This window comes from Protomyctophum bolini (genome assembly GCF_963924005.1).
Source record: "Protomyctophum bolini genome assembly, chromosome: 21".
NCBI classification, from domain to species: Eukaryota; Metazoa; Chordata; class Actinopteri; order Myctophiformes; family Myctophidae; genus Protomyctophum; species Protomyctophum bolini.
The window spans coordinates 14,308,012-14,332,005 of record NC_137882.1 but is presented as its reverse complement, the minus strand read 5'-3'; the positions used below and the strand labels follow the sequence as shown (position 1 = coordinate 14,332,005).

At 41.9% G+C, this 23,994-nt stretch overlaps 1 protein-coding gene across 1 annotated transcript in view; it reads left to right on the top strand.

Moving 5' to 3' along the window:
* Window positions 1-23,994, top strand: part of plxdc2b (plexin domain containing 2b) — a 119,813-nt gene that overhangs the window by 75,217 nt on the left and 20,602 nt on the right. Inside the window, exons 6-9 of the mRNA XM_080794126.1 lie at window positions 4,974-5,092; window positions 9,830-9,929; window positions 16,794-16,889; window positions 17,939-18,020. Of these exons, the coding sequence (XP_080650252.1) occupies window positions 4,974-5,092; window positions 9,830-9,929; window positions 16,794-16,889; window positions 17,939-18,020 (397 nt within the window). The remainder of the gene's footprint in view (window positions 1-4,973; window positions 5,093-9,829; window positions 9,930-16,793; window positions 16,890-17,938; window positions 18,021-23,994) is intronic.

The following is a 23,994-nucleotide window of genomic DNA, read 5'->3' as shown; positions in this document are numbered from 1 at the left end:
CGTTAAGGCTGCTCCCCTGGCGCTCTGTCTGTCCTGTACATCAGTCAATGCCCTGCCATTGCAATCACTACAAGCACTTAGTGGTGGATATTGCTTGCAATCTCACAATAGATATGTACTGTATCACGATACAGAGGCCACGCTACGATATATATCGATATATATGGATTATACGTTTATTCAAAAGAATGCCCATGTTGCACAAACAGCTGCATTGTTGGCCATCTCAGAGACTCTGGAGGCTTTTCAACATTCACAACAAAGGAAGTCTGTGGTGACCTTGATATACAGTACTACTATTTACCATACTGTACGTCAATGCATTTGTAATGTCATACACAGTATACTGTAGTGTAGATACATTGTATCTACAATGGTTCCGTCGCTGCACAAGTTTATACGCAACCTTATTTATTCACAAAGACAACAACCAAATAGCATTTGATTGACACTTTCTAAAGTGATAGTTCAGATGTTTGGACATAAAAGCTGTAGGAAATACTTCCATTAATATAATGGTTGCAAAGGTATTCATTGATTGCCTGAATCCTGTGGTGGGAGTTCTGGTCTGGTTTAGGTGAATAATAAGTAATTCCGATCATTTGGTGGGGGGCACTGGGTGCCACTCATTAAAAAAAGAATGAATCCAAAAAAATTGCATCATTTGTATTGTTGACCTATTTCTAAAATATAGAGCAACTTTCGTTCAACTTTGTCACATGGAACTATGGGTTTGTGCTGCTGCTGGCGTAGTGACACTAGACACAAAAAATAGTTCCATGTGACAAAATCTGAACTAACCCTTTAAGTTACTTAATAGATCAATATTAGATAAACATTAATGTCCTTGCAAATTTGGATTAATCCGTTAAGATCTGGGGCCAATTGATATCTGCTATTTTTGAGAGCTACTGTTCTAAACTACTACTGTTTTCTGAAAAACGTATGTTGCTGTATATAATAGCTAAATCTAAAATGACACTGACTCTGAGAACACTGTAAGTTGCTGCTGGAACTCACATGCATTCTGTCAAGTAAAAAGACTTGGCATGTGAGAAATTATGAATGCCAATCAATTATTTAGTTTATGATGTCAGATATTGTGCACTTTCAGACTCGATTGACTTCCAGTATAAACATTAGAGGTTTAGAAAAGTTTTGATATTAAAGTATAAAGCCATTGTTGCACCAGCAATGGCAATTTTGACTTTGATTGATGTTTCAGCTCTCTTAGAAGTGGTCCATGACCTTCCCCCAGATCATAACGCACCGCTCTGGAAGGTTTCAATCCAAATCCATGTGGGCTGTGCAGGGCATGTATTAAAAGCAGGAAAGCACAATGTGTCTTTTTATACTTTGGCTATTCAAGAATAGCAGCTATACAAACTAATAGCGTGTGAGATCTACTGTTTTTGAACAGTCGTGAAAATGTGTGCAAATCTTTGAATAAATCATTTTTAAAGGGAACATTTTTAACTCAAATCTTTGCTTCTGGGGGTCCCTGGAACAAAATATTTTTTTTCTTCCAGAAAACAGTTTTTTTCGGCTTCAGGTCTTAATGGATTCATATAAGTTACCGTAGATACACACATGCACGTACGCACACGTTTTTGCGTGTCTTAAGTACCAGGTCTTATTACCTAACTTGAGTAAACTAAAGACCTGGAGGCGTGATCAATGCTCTTTGGCCACTCAGAATAGCCAAATGGCATTGATCACGGCTCTAGGTCTTTAGTTTACTCAAGTTAGGTAATAAGACCTGGTACTTAAGACACGCAAAATACAGCTCAGTGTGTCTTATGGACAGAATAATTCCTTCCTATTAAATGCCTGCCGGTAGAGGAGGAGGGCTGCATATTGTTTTTGTTTCTCGTCATGCAGCCTCCGGGCTATTTAGAATAGAATAAGAAACAAGGCCAGTGTGTACTCTGTATTTTTAGCCAGGTAGCCCCAAATAGCGCTGCATGGCAGCCTTCCCTCCTGAACTAAATGCATTTTAAGTAGGCTTGAGCCTGTGGCTTTACAGTGGTGTCTAAGACACTATTTTACTAACATACTGTCCCTTCTCGCGCATCTTTTTCTCGCTGCCTTAATTCCCTCCTAACCGTAGCCTGCATGGTAAACCATCTCGGTCGCCTGAATTCACATCATCATGTGTCTTCTGTATATCCTAATCCCTCTCCTCTGGGGACTGCCCATGACACCACCATCCCATTAGTCTGACTATGTGGCTTCGCATGCGGTTAGGGTTATAGGGATAGGGTTAGTAATGTGAGAGTCGGACCAACGTGCCGTCGGAATAATGACACTGCACCTCTCCTCTACCACTTCCGCCTGTCATCAGACTATACCACTGCTAGTTTTCATCCAAACAAATGTGGTCATTATACTGTTCATTAATGAATCAGTATGATCATACAGATTACAATACCGCTCTCCTGACCCGGCCCATGTTACTGCATGTACTGCATTTTCTATTTACCCTGACAGTAATCATTACTCGTCAGTGCAGGGTCCATATGGCAGGGGGGGTAGGAGGTGTGGTGGAGCTAGATAGAGCCTTTGACTAGTTGCTTGAGCTGCACACGTGCCCGTGAGAATGTGTCTACCTGGTGTATCGATCAGAAACAACCATCCGTACTGCTCACCGAAGCCACCCAGTGTTGCCAGCATGAATTAATATAGGAATGACCCTAGCTGGATGTATATCAATGGTCCATTGGGGGGCCTGTTAAGTACTCTAGGTGTAGGCATACTGTCAGATGTCCTGAAGCAGTCCAAAGAGAACGTTGGGATAATGGATTCGTGGGCTATTTTTAATTAGGCTTTAAACAAACATTAAAAGTCCATAGACTGGAGGGGCTAGCGCCGCTCAAAAGTCCACAGTACGCCACTGCGATACGGTGTCACTGTCTACCATGCCTCTTCGTCTGTCTCCAAACGAGGGGCACGCTGCCTCTGCCACGACCTGTGCCAGCAGTGGTAAATGGACTGCATTTATATAGCGCTCTTCTATTCTACCCACCACTCAAAAGTGCTTCACAATGCATGCCTCACATTCAGCCGTTCCGGCCACTACACATTCACACGCGGACAGCGGAGGAAGCCATGCCAACCTGCTTGTCCGTCGGCTGGGAGCAGTGGGTTCAGTGTCTTAACCAACACGGCGTCAGGAGGACACCGGGGCCGCTTCTACCTCTCCCCGGTGCCACTTCATGCCAACACATGCCAGGGCAACACATGCCACATGTGAATTATTATGGGACTTCCCATAGCAGCAGCAGCAGCAGCGAGATGGCTGTGTGGTAAACTAAATCTTCTATTTATTGTGGATGGAGAGGACAGCTCCGGCTGTGTGATGGAAAAAAGTATTGGTTGTGTTAACAAACCTTTATTGCCTTGGCTCTGCGCCAAATGACTACAGGCGTAGGCGTTGCTTTCCCGTCGATAGGGTCTCTCTGAGGCTCACGCTGAATCCAGACAGTAGTATATGAGCGAAGCCTGCTGTCTGGGGCATTCCGATATCCGCAACTGCATATCGATACCGAGTACCAATCCAATACCAGTGTGTATTTATTTGTTTAAGTCGTTTTTTGGCTTTTCTGCCTTTATTGACAGTATCAAGTGAAGATTGACAGGAAAGAAGGAGAGAGAGAAGGGGAGAGACATGCAGCAAAGGTGGTCATGAATGGGACTCGAACACGTGAAAAAGAAGAATCTGAGATATTAGCGTTCTAAAATCATTAATCTGATTCAGATTGGCTTCAGATAATGGTATCGGTATAGATTAACATACTGTATGCCACGTGGAACTGTTCTAATCTGGGCTCATGCAGGCCCAGAACTTGACTATGGATGAGGTACTTTGTTAATTGTCATACAAGTTGTTTTGTACAAAAAGACAATGCTCAAGTTGGACGTCGATAGACTCAACACTTTTTCAGTTGAGAGTGCATCGTTTTTATCAAACTCTACGACGGTTTGATTTCAATTGGTGAAGCGTTGCTTTGTTGGAGTTTGTGCTGCTAGTACACATGTGGTTGACACACAGTAAAACCCTGTGTGTTCATTTAATTCTTGCGAGTGTACAAATGGAACCATGTGGACAGTTAAGAGTTCATGTGTACACTCTCAGAGTTAAATGAACTGTCAGGACTTTTACAGTGCATGTGGTTTAGTCTGTGTGGTTCTTTGTGATTCTCTGTGGTCATAAAGTGTGTGTGTGTGTGTGTGTGTGTGTGTGTGTGTGTGTGTGTGTGTGTGTGTGTGTGTGTGTGTGTGTGTGTGTGTGTGTGTGTGTGTGTGTGTGTGTGTGTGTGTGTGTGTGTGTGTGTGTGTGTGTGTGTGTGTGTGTGTGTGTGTGTGTGTGTGTGTGTGTGTGTGCGTGCGTGCATGTGTGGTTCTGATCAGTGGTGTAACATACATTCAAGTCAAGTACAGTATTCTTTGGTACTTTAAGTATACATTTTTATACCAATACTTTGGTACTTTTACTCAAGTACATTTTTGAATTCTGGACTTTTACTTGTAAAAGAGTATTTATTTTGTACATATTGGTAAATAAATGGTGAATTTATGTAAAGTGCTTTTATCCAAAGCGATTTACATAGATTGTGCATTACATTCACAAATTCTCATACACATTAATATGGCGGAAGAAATCATGCAAGGCACCAACCTGCACATTGGGAGAAATTATAGGTGTTCATGACTTCTACACTAACAGACAGTGAAAAGTGATAATAACCCTCTGTACTTTGCACTATGCACTTTATTTGACTAATATTCTTGCCTGTTGTTTATTTAGTGTTTTAGGTCGTTTTATCATGTTTTTTATTGTATTGGAGCTTCCGAGCTTACACGTTTCTTTCACATGTACAGTATGTACCTAAACAGTGCATTGAAAGTGACACTAAAGTGAGTCTGAACACTGAAATGTGAGCCCATTTTCCTGCTCTGGTTGTGCTTCCCAGGCACTGCTCTGGTGGTCCAGTGGGACCACGTCCATCTGCAGGACAGCTACAACCTGGGCAGCTTCACGTTCCAAGCCACGCTCCACAACGACGGCAGGATCATCTTCGCTTACAAGGAGGTCGGCCTTTTTGCTCTCTTCTCTCTCTCTCTCTCTCTCTCTGTCAAATGTTCTGTGTCTGTGTGGCAGTTCAGCCTGCCACTGAGACTGAATGGCTAAAGTTTGAATTATTATTTATGTTTTAGTGATATTTGTTATTGTGACTTTATGTATATTGTGTGGTGTCTGATTCATTGATTGATAATTGATTGTTGACTCCATTGAAGGGAGCAACTACCAGCTGTGGGGTATGGGGAACATGCAAACAGTGGGAGGGTTTGTTTAGAGAACTCTTTAATTATGTGGATCATATTATGTGGATAATTTATATTATATTATGTAACACTTTAAATGTGTATATGAAATGTGATGTCTCTGGACATTGAGGAGTAGCTGGGGTAATTGTGGAATCAATTTATGTTTGGTATGGTCCGTGGGAGGGGCTTAGCCTATATAAGTAGGGAGACTTCCCACAGCCAGTCAGTCAATGCAGGACTGCAGAGGTGTGAGGACCTAGAGCCAAACTGCCCAGTGTCAATACCTTCGTTCTTCAATTTTGATGGTCTGTGAAAAGGTGAATAAAGAACCGACTTATCTGCATCCAAGGTGTCTGTCAGACAGTTTTCTCCAGTTTTTGGCTGTGCTTCCTACATGTGCCTTTTTATTTTTGGCAAACACTACCCACACTATAGGGCAAAGTGTGACAGTATCTGAAGTGAAGTAGTCTGTGCTCAAGTGCCATGCTGTTAGTTTTGTTTATTCGTGGTGAAAATCAACCTTGTGCCTTCATTTGTTTTAGCACTGCGTACAATATGCGTTATGAGTGGATGCACTTGTGACACAAACTAAGGTTAGCGGAAGGTTTCCACTGCCATCAGTGTATGAATGGGTGAATATAATGCACAATCTATGTACAGTAAAGCGCCTTGGATAAAGGCGCTATATAAATGCACCATTTACCATTTATAGTATGAATGGTTCACTTGATGATGTCGTCAATAATATTAAAATGATTCGCGGGACATTTGGAGTTAGTTGCCACTTGGCATGATGGAAGCCTCGGTGCTGAGGCATGTCGTTCATGATGAGATCAATATAGTAGCCTACAGTAGTAATTAATACCACTGTGCCCAGCGAGGCAGCCGGTATTGTATCATGTAAGGCATGATCTCATACTTTGGAGAGAGCTTACTGTATACTTTGGAGAGCTGATCAAGGTTAAGGTCTGTTTTTAGTCATTAGGTTTTCTGGAAAATGGCTTTTCCTCCCCAGTTGCCTGCATTTAGCATTTTGAATTCAACTGACAGACTAATGCTAAAGGTATTTTTATGACATTTTAGGCAAATTTTGTCCACTATTTTTTGTTTGTTTCACATAAGCTTACCTACCTGTACAGGTACAGGCTTATAACTGTGACTGGCCGACTTGCAAACACGCCGATGCCATTCAATAATGTGGACTTCTATTTGTTATATAATTAGCCCTAGTGACTGTCAGTCTGTCTTTGTCAGACCGTCATGTGAACAATAGAATATGCATAGGCCTATAAGCGTCATCATCATTTTTTGACCGCGGTCGAGATCATGGATTCCACAATGCTACGCCAGACTTCCCGGTCCTTCATTGCCACCCCCAGTTCCTGCCTACTGAAGCACCGGTCCTTCATTGCCACCCCCAGTTCCTGCCTACATCAGGGAACGACAGCTTTCTACCTCTGGTCCGCCCTGAGGCAGGACTCCAGAGAAGAAGGGAAGATATAACCTCATTGTCAGCTCTGTAGCAGTGGCCGGCAAACTGCACTCTTCTGGATCGGACTAGTGAAGAAACGCGGTTGCGTTTATTAGATTAGTCGATGGGTGGCTCTTCCAAGACAGATTTTGCGCTCTCATTAGAAGGCGGTGTAAGTGCCATCCAACCGATTCTCTTGTTTCTTTGAAAGTGTCCATGTCTCGGAGCCATAGAGTAGAATCGGCTCAACGGTCGTCCTAAATCTTTTTACTTTTAACATCTTACTGATGATCTTATCTGGATGACCAGATCTTATGCATGTCATTGCAGGCTGACCAGGCCAGTCCTTTTGGGAAGAAACTGCAGAAGAAGCTGTGCAACACATTGGCTATTTATAGGCTATAATGTTGGGCAGATAGCTTACATATTTTATTTGAGGTTTGGGACCTATTAATTGATTCAGCATGAAGACTAAAGCATTGTAAATACATATACGCAAGCGTGGATCCCTGTAAGTCAGGGTCGGACTTGACTTGAGAATGGACATAGTTTATGGCCAAAGTCACGGCCAATTTCAAATAATGAATTCCACACACGTATCAATGGTCGTAAATCAGTGCTATTACCCTTTACGTCTGTGTGTTGGTTAAAAAAATGTTGAACCAATGAAAAGTATTAAAAAGTGCTTCGGACAGAATTTCTTAACTTCATTGGACCCTCAAACTGTCTGCTAAAGCAGCTAACTCCACCACCTCTCCTATCATGCAAGTAATTGAATATAAATAAAAAGTCACAACACCAACTTTCATTAAAATTATATGGTTTTCTTCATTTCCTGAAAAAGTTACATTTTGGAGTTAGGTGGTTTTTGCCCGACAGCAGAGATATGTTTTATTTCCTAGCTCCTCCCATGAACCCTGTCTTTCTAACAAAATGAAACAAAAGAAAGACAAAAATTCCATATATACTTTAGACCTTACAATGTCGTCACCTTATACCTCCATCTCTTGATTGAGTTGATGAAATAAAGCGTCACGTTCACGACTCGCAAGCCCCTCACTTTTACCCCAGGCTTTCATAACGCGACGCCACCATGACTGACAATATAATGACTTTCACTGCCTAAGAAAATATGACCTAATGTCCCTATAGTGTTTCCATATGCTTCATTTAGCTGTAACGGTGATTGAGCATACCGTACGCAGGCAGCATCTCACTCACACATGTGAGAGAGATTACATTTATTAGATTTTGCGATGTGTGTGTCTAGTGAACTCTTACATTTAGAGTTGCCCGTGGGCGGAGGGATGGGAAAGACATAAATTACATTTAATAAGAAACAGAGTAAATGCAGAACAATTCTTAATTATTCTTAATAGAATAAAGAGAAGTAAGTCCAATATGTACAATATGACCATTGTACCATTCAATCAAAAACTTTTATTAGCCAAGAAGATACTGTATGTACGATAAGAGTGAGGAATAGCTCGCCCACACTCTAGAGTAGACTGACTGAACTTGACATTATAGTCAAAACTCGACTATTGTAACTCCCTCCTTGTGCACTTAAGCCTCTCCAGCTGATCCAAAATGCCGCAGCTCGCTTGGTCTTCAACCAGCCAAAATTCTCACATGTCTCCCCCCTGCACCGCTCCCTCCACTAGCTCCCGGTCGCTGCCCGCACAGAATACAAAACTCTGATGCTGGCATTCAAAGCAACCAAAGGTATGGCTCCCCCATATCTTGCAAGTATGATCGAACCCTACAAACCCTCCCGCTCACTCAGATCAGCCAACGCAGGGAAGCTGGAAGTACCCTCACTAAAAAGCCGGGACAACGATCCACACGTCCCAAACTCTTCTCCCTTCTGGCTCCAAAACTGTGGAATGCACTTCCCATTGCAGTCAGAACTGCAGCATCACTCCCAATCTTCCGCCGTAATCTGAAAACCCACCTTTTCAGACTCCATCATGGCCCATAGCACTTAAGATAGAAATTCTGTAGACTTAGATAGCATTTGATACAGACTTATAGCATGTTATGTAGACGGCATAAGTGCATTGTATGTAGTCATAGCACGTCATAGTACATATGTGTAGCATAGTAGTATAGATGTATAGCTTATATGTATAGTTTCATTATAGATATTCCACTGTTACTTTCTTAGCTTACGCATGTTTCATGATAAATGCTTTTATGTGATGTATTCCCATGCTTTTTTGTTCTTGCTTAATGTAAGTCGCTCTGGATTAAGAGCGTCTGCTAAATGCCTAAATTGTAAATTGTAAATTGTATAGTGCTATATTTCTCTGTATTTAATTAAGTGGTTTCAAGTGGTTTTGAAAGAGCAGCCCCAGTTCTTCCCATGGAATATCTCCTGTCAGCGTTATTGTTGTGAAGAACTAAAGCCCCGACCATTACATGTAATTGGAGTTATTACCGGAAAGCCTGTTAGCTCGACCCGAGCACCTCCTCCATCTCACTTTTTTCTTGTTTAAAGCATTCATTCCAAATTTCCAATCATGGGATATACTTCTCCCCGGTGTAACCCGGCCCTCCTCTCCAGTGGTGTCACGTAAATTCACTATAACTCACTATATATTCATAGCGAAAACACTTAGACTGGGACAGTATAATGAGTATATGAATAAAGTGCCAGGGCTACCATTGCCCGTGTTTGACAAAACATATTCTGATACAGAAAGGACCAATGTTTTCTCACAGCCATTTGCAAACACTGTGTGTGTGTGTGTGTGTGTGTGTGTGTGTGTGTGTGTGCGCACGTGCGAGTTTCTGCATGTGTGGTTTGTAGTTCAAGCTCATCGACTCTCATTTGACATACTGTGGTTTGCATCGAATGCATATGAAGTATCTCTTCTTACTCTTTCTTGCTCACCGTATCCTCCTTACGGTATTTCAGTACGAGGGGGGTCCTTTGGGAACCACTGCTATAGACCGTGCTATAGACTTGACAAATGGGCACTTAATTGTTAATTGATTTCTACCCGTCACTCTTTCTGTCTCCCTCAGATCCCGATTGAGGTGTCGCAGATCAGCTCCGTCAATCACCCGGTGAAGGTGGGCCTGTCCGACGCCTTCGTGGTGGTCCACAGAATCCAGCAGATCCCCAGTAAGTGTCCGCCCGGCAACAACATGCCACGTGTTGATTTTGGCAGCACATTTTGAATTAGTTTTAGTCATCGTCTTTTGAGTGAAATTTAATTTAGTTTTAGTCGACTAAAATCTACAGTTGATTTTGTCGACTAAAATGTGTTTTGGCGGGCCGTAATGGCAGATGTTATACTTGGTTGCATGCTGAAAATAGCCGATGCAGCTCGTTGAGACCTTGTAGATCTGCTATTTTCAGGGTGCAACACCCAAGCGCACGAAACCAAACATAAAATGTCTTTAAGTTCTTCTGGATCTCTTGTCCACTATTTAGTCTTAGTTTTTATTTCATTTTTGTCAGTGAAAAAAGGTGGTCAACAACCATTTTTGGTTTTAGTTGTAGTGCACGGATAACAGCCATAACCTCAGAGAGGGGTGTATATTGTTGCTGTCGGGCAGAAACCTCATACAGTAGGTCCATATTCTAACGTTTTGTGTTCTTTTTGTACATGAATGTTCTACTAAATATCTACTTCATCATGCAAGAGAGTCGCACAAAAGTAGTGAAAATTATGCGAGGCGTTGTGAGCTTGCAGATTGGCTATTTTCACTATTTAAACCGTGCAAACTATTATAATTTAAAAAAGGAACGGTTTTGGACATACAGCATTTTCACCCCACAGCGATGATATCCACTATCCCACTGAACCCTACATTAATCCTTAATTAATCTTCTTTAATCGCTAATGCTTTATCACAGTCTCATAGTTCAATTAACTTTTCCAGAATTTACTGTGCACCATTTACTGTTTGAGTAAGTAGTATTCTTCGTAAGCCAACCCCCCCCCCCAAACAAATCTGTTACTGTATGTGTTGTATTTTTTTACACTATAAAACTGTATTGGACAGCCCAGAGAGGCAGCTATTCCGGCCGCAGGCTTTTGGCTGTTTCATTCTGTCGGCCTGTCTGTCACCACTTTCCTCTCCTAGCACAGCTCCATTCCACCTCTCACAGTGGGGAGGTCTATGGGCTCGGCTCCAGATCAGTCTCGCTTCTCAGTTCTGCCAATTTGCGCCCATTAAAATTGAAACAACCCCAGGCAAAGAGGAGAAACTTCAGGCCTTTTTTTCTCAGCCACATCAGATGCTCTTAAGATAAAAATAAGAAAAAGTCTGCCACAATAATGAGTTGTCAAACCTGATTTATTCAGTGATTTACGCTGTGTGCGTTGGTTGCACGTGTGAAACTTGGTTTCGAATGTCATTTGACACACTTAATATATTAAATAAATATTGCTTGTCGTATGAGAAATAGCATTGTGCTTCGGTGTCTGGTTGTGGAATTGGACGGGAAAGTATTTATTATGGTGTTGGTGGGATTTTTAGCAGCAACCAAAGAGCTATAAGCTACTCTGTTGGTCGGTGTTGTCTCTTAGTTGATTGTTTGTTCTGTCTGTCGGTCACACAATGTTCAGCCACAATACAAAACTGTTGATGGTTGGCTGAATGTGGTCATTTGTAATTATCAGATTGGTGGTTTTCAAACTAACAACCTAACATTGTGTCTGCTTATGTGGTCGTCTTTTGGTGGTTTTCAATGGGAATGTTGTTGCTGTTGTGCAGCTTTCCGCGTGATGCACAGACCTTGCGTTATGCATTCTATGCGCCAGGGCGCCTCAAGTAGAGAAGAGGTATATTTGAAGCAGATACATGCTGGAGACTGTTGGTGCTTTTCCTCCTTTGTCCAATCAGATGAGTCGAAGGCCTGGCAATTTCAAGACAGAAGGCGCTGCAAGGTACTGCCAGTGTGCAGGAGTGACCAAAGCCTTAAACATGTCAGGTTGTTGTTATAAGAATAAACTCTGAACTACCCGAAAGGAAGAACCAAACCCAATTAAGTTCCCTTAAATAACAAAGGAGGTGGTGCCCCCATACCCAGAGGCAAAAACAAAGGAGGGAAACATATTGTTTTCTTTTCTTCTTTTTTTTACCGAATGGGATCTTGTATACAGTAGTCTAATGACACAACTGATTAACATATACTTGAGTCTGGCTGCCACTGAAATACTGATTCTAATTAAGTTACTACAGTTTTGCCCATGTGGGTTATTTTTAGTCTGGTAATTCAAGTGATGACAAACATTAATTAGTGCAGGTCCATATCGTACATGCTGTAGCTATTAGGACATGTTCACCTGTTTTTCTTTATTCATCGTTTAGTTTACAGGACTGTTGCTGTATATTGTGTATATTCTTCAGATTTTTACAAAAAACTAAAAATGACAAAATAATATCCCGAAATCTGTAAATGTAAAGACTGACGGCATACAGACACAGTCTGCCTGAATACAAAAATGACATGTGTTTTGCTCTGGCCCCTCATCTGAAAATAGAGTCAGTGGCCAAATGTAATAAATCTGCCACAAAGTCACTTATAATAAGTGGACAATGGCATTTATGGCAACACTGCACTACAGCAGTGGGGAGGTGGCAGAGGATTGTAGCTGCAAATCAGAGCTATTACCGGTCCGTATCAGCCACGGCATAAACAAGGCCTAATGAGGATTTAGCGACAATCCACCAACGCTATCAAAGAAAAGAGGATTTACACAAGCTGTGTTATTAATTATGCACAAGAGTGTCAATTAGGCCATAATCAAATTAAAGCCACACTCGGGGAGGAAACAAATGCACACCAAACACAGCCACTGTTCTCCAAGAATACAATGGAAAAATGCCCGGGAAAAATCAAGTATTATATCAACATTAATCAGGCATGAAAATCACAACGACAGCTGGCCATTTAATTCCTTATTCATCATTCGCTAAGAATGGATAGAAATGGATGGAAATCAATCAGAATGTGTGGTAAAGTTAAAAATCAATAATAAGATAATAAGATTGGACAAGAGTCTCATTACCCTTTGATCAAACAGTGCTCTGTATGAGGATTGCTTACACAGCACAATTTCCAACTGGAAAACCAGAAGACTGTGTTCCGTAAAGAAAATCTTCAGTTTCTGTCCTTGCAATGACAAAGGAATTGAGACGTACGGCAATAGCTCCTGGAAATGTTTGCCATCATTCTAAATTAGAAGCAGGTTCATATATAGTATACACTGGACATGCACATAAACTGCCCTGGAGAGAGGTTTTGATGCATGTTGGCTGCCCAAAGTGGCAGTGTGAGAACCGTTTTAACACTCACACCATTTGTTGTACCAGACCTCTGACCGTTGAAGCTCAGTCAGGACACTCTCGTTGAGAGATGAAAACCTTTTATCGAAAATATATAAAAATATATTATATAGTATGCATTTGTATTTGGTGTAGCCCAGAATAAAACAGGGTGTTGGGGGGGGGGGTTCCGCCACCATCGGTGTATGTGTGTGAATGGGTGAATGTAATGCACAGTCTATGTAAAGGGCCTTGGATAAAAGGCGCTATATAAATGCACCATTTACCATTTAACAAACATGACACAGACTCTGAGCACACAAACCCCCATAGGGAAGAGCATAGTGATACACGGTTATTACAGTCCATGAACATGAGAATATATGTATGAATCTCCATCGACTGACATGCTGACATTAATTGACACCTACTGGGGAGCTGGTGGGAGTTTGTCCACTGACAAGCAGACAGTGAACAAACTCATTACAATACTATGCAAACTTGGATGCCCGATAGCCGAGTGGTTAGGGTGCGTACCACATAGGCTCTGTTGCCTGACGGCAAGTAGCTGGTGCGATTCCCCGGATGGACGAACCATTTGCTGCATGATACTGTAATCCCCAAAATGAGGAACACTAAAATGCTGACTTCTACTATAATTACCGACTCTCACTCAATGTCTTGCAGACGATAATAATACGAGAAGCAGAATCCAATTTAATTAGAAAGTCCAGTCCATCTATAAATCGAGGCACACACAAGTACAGTACTGTAGGTATGAAACTGAATTAGTTTTTGGGGAGTTTGAGAAACTCATTTGAAGAATAATGCTTTGAGCGTGATTCATAATGCATAAGCTGGCCCATATCTGCCTTGGGAATTAAACCAAAGCCCTAGTTCTTAACCCAGGGAGAGCAGCATTGCCATCACCTGACATTCTAATTTTGTTCCATGGCCACAGGACCCATATATATATACGGTACACTGCTTTGCCTGCAGATAGTGTCAAATGTTTTGAGTATTCAAATTAGAGTGGCGTAAAATGTATGCTGAATTGGCCATGTTTTAATTGGCATGACGTCTTATTTTAGTTTTAATATGAACAGATCCACACCTGTCTTCCTTTAAAATGTTCTACATGATTTATCTCAGCCCAGCTTCTTCTGCTATTATAAGTCTGCTGTTTAGTTGTCTAGACATGTTGTTGTCATGTTGTTTAGAATAGGTTTGATTTTTACCTTGAAGCACTTCATAGTTTCCTCTGCACTCTATTTACCTGCTTTGCCATTTATTCTGATCTTGCACTTTGGAAGTTGCTCTTACGAATAAATTGTTAGTTTTAATCTAGCAGGCACTACACCCAGTGTGCTTGAAGTTGATAATGAGTAAACAAGCAGTAGGCGCTAGGCAGCTTCTGTGTCTTGCTCAAGGACATTTCTGATTGAAAAATGCAAAAGTGAAATACAGAAAAATCTTTCTTCAAGGAATGTCCCTTAGCAAGAGTTTCCAACCCACCTTTTCACATGCTCAGATAGGCAGCAATCGATACTGCAGCACTCCAGTACAGCCTGCACCTGCTGGCTATAGGACCAAATGGACTGGAATGTGAAGGAAAATACAATGATTCAAGAAACTTGATGATTCATTCTCAATATTGGGGACTCCCTTCCGAATTCCACTGGGTTCATTAACCCAGTATTTTCAGAAATGTTCACTCTAAAGATATGGGTTTTAGATCAAATATACAGAGAAGAAGGGATCCGCACACAGTCTTAGCTCCAACAGTGTTTATTGTGTTAAAACACCATTTTAGATCATTTTAGACACAACATTTCGGCCGTGAACGGCCTTCATCAGGTGATAGTCAGTCTATCACCTGATGAAGGCCGTTGTGTCCTGATGAAATGTTGTGTCCTGTGCACCAGCCAAGAACTAGATGTGCGCAAGCCACCTGCTTCATATCCTGATTAAGTAGCTAAACAAATGATTCAATTTCAAGTGTGCTGTTGACACAACAAATTTTGACAGCAGCCCCATGATGCAAATTCTCCCCTTTTCCGTTCAGGCACCCGGACGTCTGCACTTTGCAAATATCAACCTTTCTACATGCTGCTGCAACCACACTGCTGCTTTCAGTTCAGAAGTTGCAAGGACAACATTTCTGTTATTTTACAGCGAGTGCAGAAAGTCTTCCTAGTTTTTCCCTCAGCCAGTGTTCCGTTCATTTAATGAAACCCCCGTGCAGTTATGCACCATAGCAGCCGTTGGCTGGTGAAAGAGATCTGTGTGGGTTGAGCAGCAGATTGGTTGGATAAGGTGCAGTCAGCACAGTCAGGTTTGTGGGGAGGCAGAGTCAGCACAAAAGGCTTTTGAAGTCGCGGTATCTGAACAGGAAAAAAGGGGTCCGAGGGGGCAGAGGAGAAAATCTGGCCTTGGGGTCTCGTCTTTCATGTTCAGCACTCAAACGGATACCAGTCTCAATCTCCACACGTCCACAGTGACTTTGTCACTGCCTGACTCGGTAGTCAGAACCCCCTTTTCTTTATTTTTTGTCCCACTGAGCCGAAGATTACAGAGGCTGCAGCGACAGTTTATTACAGTGGTTCTCAACCTGTGGGTTGGGAGTCTTGGGACACCCAGGGGGCATCACCACATGATTTGTTGGAGGGTCCTCAGATGATAGTGAAGTGACAATTTAAGGACTTTTAAGACTTTGTTTTTGCCTCTTGTACAAAACAGGAACCCTCAGTTGCTTCTGTGTTTATTCTTTCTAACAGCAACATTCCATGTTCAAGGCTATGGTCACACTGGCTGTAGCTTGCAGTGCCTTCTGTCTTGACATTGCCAGGCCGATTGGACAGAGGGGGTAAAGCACCGACGGTCACGAGCATTTATCTGCTTCAAATATACTTTTTCCTCTACTCGAGGCGCTCTGGTGCATATAACGTCGAAATGCAAGGTGTGCGCAACACGTGGAAAGCTGCACAATGCCAACAAAATTCCCATTGAAAACCATTAATAGGTGTGACCGTAGCTTAATAGGCAGTGCGGAGTGTCTTGAGAGGTGGAAAATAATGTTTTGTGTGTTAAACGACGTCACTTGACGTGCATCATGCCACATAGAAATCCCTTTATGGGTTTAACTTCACCATGGTATTAGCAGTTTTGGCTAACAAGCAATTATAAGCAGATCTGTAACACTTATGGGATTTAGGCACGGCAATTCTTTCCAGGTTTTTATTAAGAAGGATTTATGTGATACCTCCCCGGTTTTTCTTTTCACTGCACTAATGCCAGAGGGAGATGCAGTACATGACTGGCAATAGCCAGCCGGCGCATTTTACGGCAGCACCCCAATGAGTTATAAGGGCCGGGGAGCGATAAGAGTCAGTGATGTATCTAATCAATCGCTTTGAATCTTACCTTGGCTGATGACTGCCTTTCAACGTGTGCTGATTTATATTGGCTCCAGGGGAGATTTCTTCCGCCCCCTTTTGCCAAGTTGTAGTCTGTCTGTCTCCATGGCACAAAGGGAGGGGAAACAGAGTGCTGCGCTAGCATCCCACATGACCTCATTCTGCCTCCCTTTCCCTCACCCTCTTTTTGCGGGGACCACTTGTCCCAGTTTTATCTCCCAAGGGAATATTTGTGATGATGGTTAAACCCCCCTTTTCATTCTTTCTGTTTTCCTTCTTGTGCTGCAATCTAGATGTGAGGCGGAGAACTATATACGAGTACCACCGTGTGGAGCTGACTAAGACTAAGATCACCAATTCGACAGCAGTGGAGATGATGCCTTTACCCAGTAAGGAGAATTTATTGAGAAGTTATCCTTTTAGCCCAAATGTCTGACTGTAAAGTACCTTGGGCTGTTTGCATTTGCAGTCTAATAAAGTATTCAATCAATCAGTAAATCAATTTAATAGCTTTTACTCATATTACTGTCCAAAGTGTGCCATCATACATGCAAACATGCAATAAATATCTGTGCAACCTAAGCTTGAATATGCTTGCTCGTGTATTTGGACCAGGTGGATTGCCAAGAAATTTGCAGAGCGCATGCATACGTGTATTACACGCACTTGGAGGAGGCACCATCACAATTTGAGTGAACCCATGACATTTCCTCTACCACCATTCTCAGACATTTTCTTTCTCTCACTTTTAGCCCCACTAGTTAATTTACTTTAGCTCTTTTTTCCAGTCAGTTAAAAATGTCATTGTTGGGTGTTAGGCACAATTATACATTTCTAATAGCAGTTATTAATCTGGTTGATAACAAACTTGTGCCCATTACTCAATTCCCAATCCCCATGTAGGACATGTTGATCCAAAGGGCAGATTTCCCCTCAGTGATCAATAAAGCTCTGATCCAATTATCTATCGGATAGCAGTGTTCTGTGCCCTCTTTTCCAGCATCATCCTTTTTGTTTTCTACCCCAGCACCAATGAACACTTTCCAACTATCTTCTTCTCATTTTCACATGAGAGTAATACTTTCATTCACCCTTGTGTTAAGCTGATCCATCACATGGGACAGGGACTCACAGTCATCACTTGTCAAATACTTCTGCATAGGGGTTATATCTTGCGCCACCCCTTATCCCTTATCCTTAAACTAATTTGCCAAACCTTTTAAAATGGTTCAAATAGCCTACAAGCTCACAATGTCTCGATGTAGATCGGCTAGTATAACTAGTTGAACTATTTTAAAAGTTTTTTTAAAGGTTTTTTTAAATAGTAAGAAATGGCAAATTAGTTTAGGGATAAGGGATAAGGGTGGCGCACGATGGAGCCCTATAGATCTACTGTACAAGCTGTCAAGGTGTTAGCCTTTCCTCTCTCTCCCTCCAGCCTGTCTCCAGTTCACCAGCTGTACTTCCTGCATCTCGGCACAGATCAACTTCAACTGTAGCTGGTGCCATCGGCTCAACAGGTTGGACTAATACTCTTTCTCCTTTCAACAGCCTTTCTTTAACCTTATTCTTAACTCAAAACAGTCAAATAGAATTGGCCACACATCTTAAGTTAAGACATAAGACCTGGTACACGAAAGAGACATGCAAAATAGGGCCCCCAATGTTTTAATACATTTAAAAACTCATTATACTGTAGCACAATGACTACTTTTACTTTTGGTACTCAATAGTGTATTAATACTTTTAAGGTCATCCCTCTCTCTCACACTGGCGAATTAGCAATGCGACGCAAATAAACGACCCGAAAATGTGAAATATTAAACCGTTGAATTTTGACGGATCTGCCTATACACATCTAAATGTGACACGTATATGCGATTAATCGGCACTCCTCTCCTCCTCCTGCTTCTGATTATTCACCTGCAGTCCTCTCCACTCCTCCTGAGTCATTGGTAATTTGGTATCTTTCCCACCACTTCTTCACTACCGTGATGCAGACAGCACAATTTGGACCCAGAGTGATTTGTGGTCCATGGCCCGCCCACCCGTGCCGTCGGTAAAATGTTATTATAAATACTTGCCTCTCTGTATGTAGTTGGTGCCTGCTGTTCGCACACAAGTGCTCCACTCCCCCCAACAGCTCTGGTGTGGTGGAGGGTAGGTTAGTAACGTAGATAAGGCTCCCCGGACCTTGCAGAGCCGTGGGCCGGCTGCTGCTCTGTTCACAATCACAGCGGGTACGTTCACAACTATTGTACGTTGTTTATACAGTAGTTCAAAACGCAGTTTGGGCTGCATTTTGATTGGTCAGAGAGCAGAGTTGTAGTATTCGCCAGCGAATGTCCGCAAAAGTTTAAAAAAAGTACAATATTTGCCTCTGAGATGTGTAGATTAGAAGTAAAAGTATTGAAAATTGGCAATATTCCAGTAAAGTGAAAAATGTGTTTCTGTATGGCAAGTGCCCAAGTGTAAGAAGTCTTGTATTGACACCTGGTTCTCATAATGGAGCTGGAGGCTTCCCAGTGAACCAGACCCCCCGTCTCCTGCTGAGGTCCACGAATCCCGCTGAGAAGAGCTCTACCTCTCTCTTGTTTTTCTCCTTCATCTCTTTAACTCTTCGTCTTTCCCCCCGACTCACTTGCTGGATCACCAAGATAAGCCACAACAAGCACCTGAGGGGGGGTGGTGGTGGTTCTGCCGTCAGCAAACTCTCTAACCCATTCTGACCTGAGATCATATTCTAAAAATGCGCTATGAGCTTGTAGATCTGCTATTTTTCAATAGCTAAAGCATAACATGATGCTAACACCAAAAGGGGTTCCCGCCCAAAATGGGCTAATCTTGACATTCAACTCGTCTTCTCACACCGAACCCACACTCGTCTCTGTCACTTCCTCCTACTCCTCCTCCTCTCTTCCTCTCTCATCGTTCCGTCCCTCACATCTCCCCGTGCCTCAAACAAAAGTAAATATTTGAGTTGCTAAAGAATGTTATTTTTCAGACCGGGTATATATATCCTGACAGCAGAAATGTGAAATGGAAGAGCTTTATGTGTTGTTGAATGGAAAGGCCTGTGATTAACAGACGGAGAGTAGAAATGAAGTGATGATGGCGGGGAATGTTGTCATAGATTTAGTTGTTACAGTTAGAAAGTCCAAGTTACAATTTAGTTAAGGTGTCGAGTCCATCGACTCGAGTGAGTGAAGTTTCTCACAAAGGTTTCAGGAAAATGTCTCGTTGACTTATTTAACCTCACTGTTTAAGGCCCTAATTCATCAGTTATTGCAACAATGACTCTCATAATTACTTCTGTAAGCCATGGTGGCCTGTTTAGTGAGGGGTCAGATGGTGTCCTGCCCTATGTGAAATTCTGCACTCTTTACGAATGACACAAACAAATGCAACCACAGCTCATTGCAATAGACCCACATTTATGACTATCTGACATGGATCTATTGATGCAGAGGAGACAGTGTATGCCATAACAGTGGTGATCTAATTAAGCTGCATTCTAATTATTCTAATAATATAACTATCATGCACATCTGACTGACTCTGACTTTGTCCTTTGTGACTGTCGGTCGCTTGCTTTGAAAGAAACAGGCTAATTAGCATGCGTAACAGCAGCCTCGCTGAGCCTGAACTTAATGAATGATACCGATGAATGATATGTTTGCATCGAACAACCCTAATGAACACATCAATGTGTAATACGTGATTTATAATTTACTTCTTTGTGGCACCAGTGGCATGCACCAAGAATAGCAGATAAGCTTACAATCAATGCATCACCGGATAACGCACTGCGAGCTTGTAGAGCTGCTATTTTTGGTGCGCAACAACCATGCATACAGTAGTATATAAGTATAATTGAGGCTTAATGGACGAGTTAACCCACTCTTTAAAAAGAAAGTGACGTTTTTTTGCCTTTATTGATAGGGTACAGTAACTAGACAGGAAAGAGAGATAGGAAGTGACACGCAGCAAAGGCCATCGGGCTCGGGAGTCGAATCAAGTGGTTGTGGCTAGTGAATCATACAGCATGCAAACGACGCAGGGCTGGGTTAGTAAAGCGTGATGCCAGACATCCCTAGAGACCGAGCATAGCTGTCAGTACAAACGCAGGGCTGGGTTAGTAAAGTGTGGTGCCAGACATCCCTTATAGACAGAGCATAGCTGTCAGTACAAACGCAGGGCTGGGTTAGTGAAGCGTGGTGCCAGACATCCCTTATAGATAGAGCATAGCTATCAGTATAGTCAGTGCTTAGAGGGCATTGATCTGGTAAGTGGAAATGCTTGGTGGGGTTTTGTTTACTCTAAAACACACAGCTGCTGGGTGTCACAAACACAGTTTGTCAAAATGCAATGGCTTTCATTTGCATTTTGCAATTAAAGATTAAAGTGGGAGAATATTGGATTTTAACCAATCTCGGTCCCCCAGCATTCTAAAGTCGTTAACGTTCCCACGCTGTGAGTTGTGTCAAGCAATACTGTAATTGCTGTGGCGTCATAATACTCAGTGATGGAAGAAGTACTCATATTTGCAGCTATCGCCATCTTGAATGTAGCTGAAGTAGCTAGATGTAGCCAAAACACTCCCGAGGCGAGGTATGATTACTTCTAACGCGACTAGCGACGGGACCGCGATGGGCCGTCAAAAACATAATCTTTGGTTAGAATTCGACGGATTGATTTTGATCAAGAGTTATTCACGTTTTAAGATTTTCGATCTCATCCACTAAAATGGGGGGGTCACTTTGGATGACGTCCCAACCGGAAATTACATCAATGTGCTCGGTTATGATATCATCGGAGACCTCTGTGTATGCCGCTCAGAGTGTTAATCTATGTTTTGTGATAATAATCTAAATCTGCAAAGTAACTTGTAACTAAAGCTGTCAGATGTAGTGGAGTAGAAGTAAAAGTATTGAAAATTGGAAATAATGAAGAAAGTAAAAGAATAAGCACAGTACTTAAGTAAATGTACTTAGTTACTTTTCACCATACTCCCATACTCCCTTCTGCAAATAGCACAGCGTGAGCTTCCACTATTATGCAAAGCACCTCCTACTATGGAATCCAAACGAAGATATATGACTGTATATACAGTATATACCTCCTCTGAGATGGAGAAGGCATCAGCTATGAGCCTCGATAAGGAAATGCATCCACTCAGCAGTGAATGGAACAAAAATCCTAATAGAAACGTTCTCCCTCGTGGATTCATTTATATTCAAATGAGGCACCTTGGCCCATTTCTAATTAAAAGCACAATGTCTTGGCGCGTTAGACGGTGATTAACTGAGTCGGACTCCATTGAAGAAAGCCTACATGAGTGCTTCCCATCGGACCAGACCTGCTCAGTGTAATATCTCCCCGGCTTACTCTGCAATCCCACCTTTTACCCACACTGGCTAGAAGCGGAGAAAAGAGAGGGAGATTAGCGGGAGGATTCTGTCTCGCCTGATTGAGCAGATGAGGCAGATTTCTCTTTTTTATAGGGGAGAAGGTTAAATGGGATGATCAGAGAGGCAGAAAGATGAAAATGGATTTGTCTCCATGCAGAGCTATTTCCACAACAATATTGTCAGTCTGCTCGGGTCGGGATGACCGTGACTGTGTCTACTGGCCCCATTTATGAGCAGGATTTTACTGGCCCAGTGGCCTCATATGACTTTGACTATGGGTCACTCTACTGGCTGACTGACTATATGACTGTGTGTTTATAGATCTGACATTTCCGCTGTGCAACGCTAGAGAATGTCATGCATATACATAGGCCTAGGCTATTTTTGAGATTATCCTCCTTTCTTCTTGTGTCAGGGTCAGTCGTTGGGGTTAGTGGCCAGGGTTAGGTTTAGGGTCAGGGTTCTGTCATAGTGACATTGTCCTGCATCAGATCATGTGTCCCTATCCAAATCCGGTTCTCCAATAGCCTCTTCTGTTTTTTTGTTCTTTTGCTTGTTTTAATTACAAACAGAGTCATATGGGCTGTATTTTGCGTGTCTTAAGACCTGGAGGTCAATGCTCTTTGGCCACTCAGAATAGCCAAATGGCATTGATCACGCGATCAATGCCATTTGGCTATTCTGAGTGGCCAAAGAGCATTGACCACACCTCCAGGTCTTAAGTTAAGTAATAAGACCTGGTACTTAAATACAGTCCATAGTCACAGCATATGGACCCATTGATCATAGTTCATAACGATAATTGTTATTTTTGTTTATCGTGATTAAACAAACAGACAAACGTGAAATTGGCATTTTACTTTTGCTGAGCTGCAAATCCGGTACCACTTAAACTCTCAATACTTGATCAAAACGGACCTGCGAAGAGTGTACTTGGTACGTTTTTTCCACTCTACCCCAGGATATGGATGCTGACGTTCAAGTGGTTAATTCAATTTGAAGAGTTTTAAGCATATATTGATTAATGTCGTTAATTGCAATTATGTTGGCCACAGTCCCATCGCTAACAGTATGAGTGTGACTCTACTGGCTCCATATACTGTATTGCTGACTGCGACTCTGCTGGCCTCGTTATATGACTGATTGTGACTCTACTACTTCCCCCTATTCTTTGAGTGGTTCTCAACCTGTGGGCCACATTACTTTTGCGTGTCCCCAGATGACAGTGGCAATTTAAAGAAATTAAGAACGAAAAAAACTACTAGTCTGCTGGCTCCATATACAATACAGTATGGCCGTGACTCTACTGGGCCCATATTGAACCTGACAGCATGAAGCACATAATCTGTCGGACGTTTTGACGTTTGTGACATTTTTAAATCCAAGTCATATATTGGTATCTAACTCTCAGACGTCACTCCATTTGACAGTAAACTCCAGAGAGCATGCAGCGTTGCCATGTCTGCTTATTATAAGCGACTTTGGGCTCGTTTTTCAGTAAGGTCGGTTGTAAATATTGGCTGGGGTTTTTTGGGGGTTTTCTTCTAAAGTGCATTTGCATTTTTGGCCTTATTTCCTAATTTTTTAAACCTACACTACAGATTCACAGTACACAGTTCTTAATTTAACTTTGTTTTCAAATTTATGATGCTTTGTAGGTCCCATTAATATTAACCTTGCAGCAATATTTTAAAATTAAAATTATAAAAAGATGCATCATTAGTCAACATGATAGTGGTTCTCAAACATTTGCAAATTAATATGTATATTATTGCGACTGTAGGTTGCACATAACTATGAAAACCTGCAAAACCTGTCTGTCCGTCAGGTCTCCCCTCCATATATGTTTGTCATGGTTGAAAATTTACATATTGTCCCTCATTGCATCATATTGTCTATTTATTTTTAATGGCATTTAATGTTACATCACCATTACATCACCTAATCAACATGAGTTAGACTTACAGTATATATTAATATATTAGTGCCCCTCACTTCACACGAGTTAGATACAAGATACGATGCATTGTGAGCTTGTAGATCTGCTATTTCCAAATATACTGTATATAGGTTTCAAGTAGTC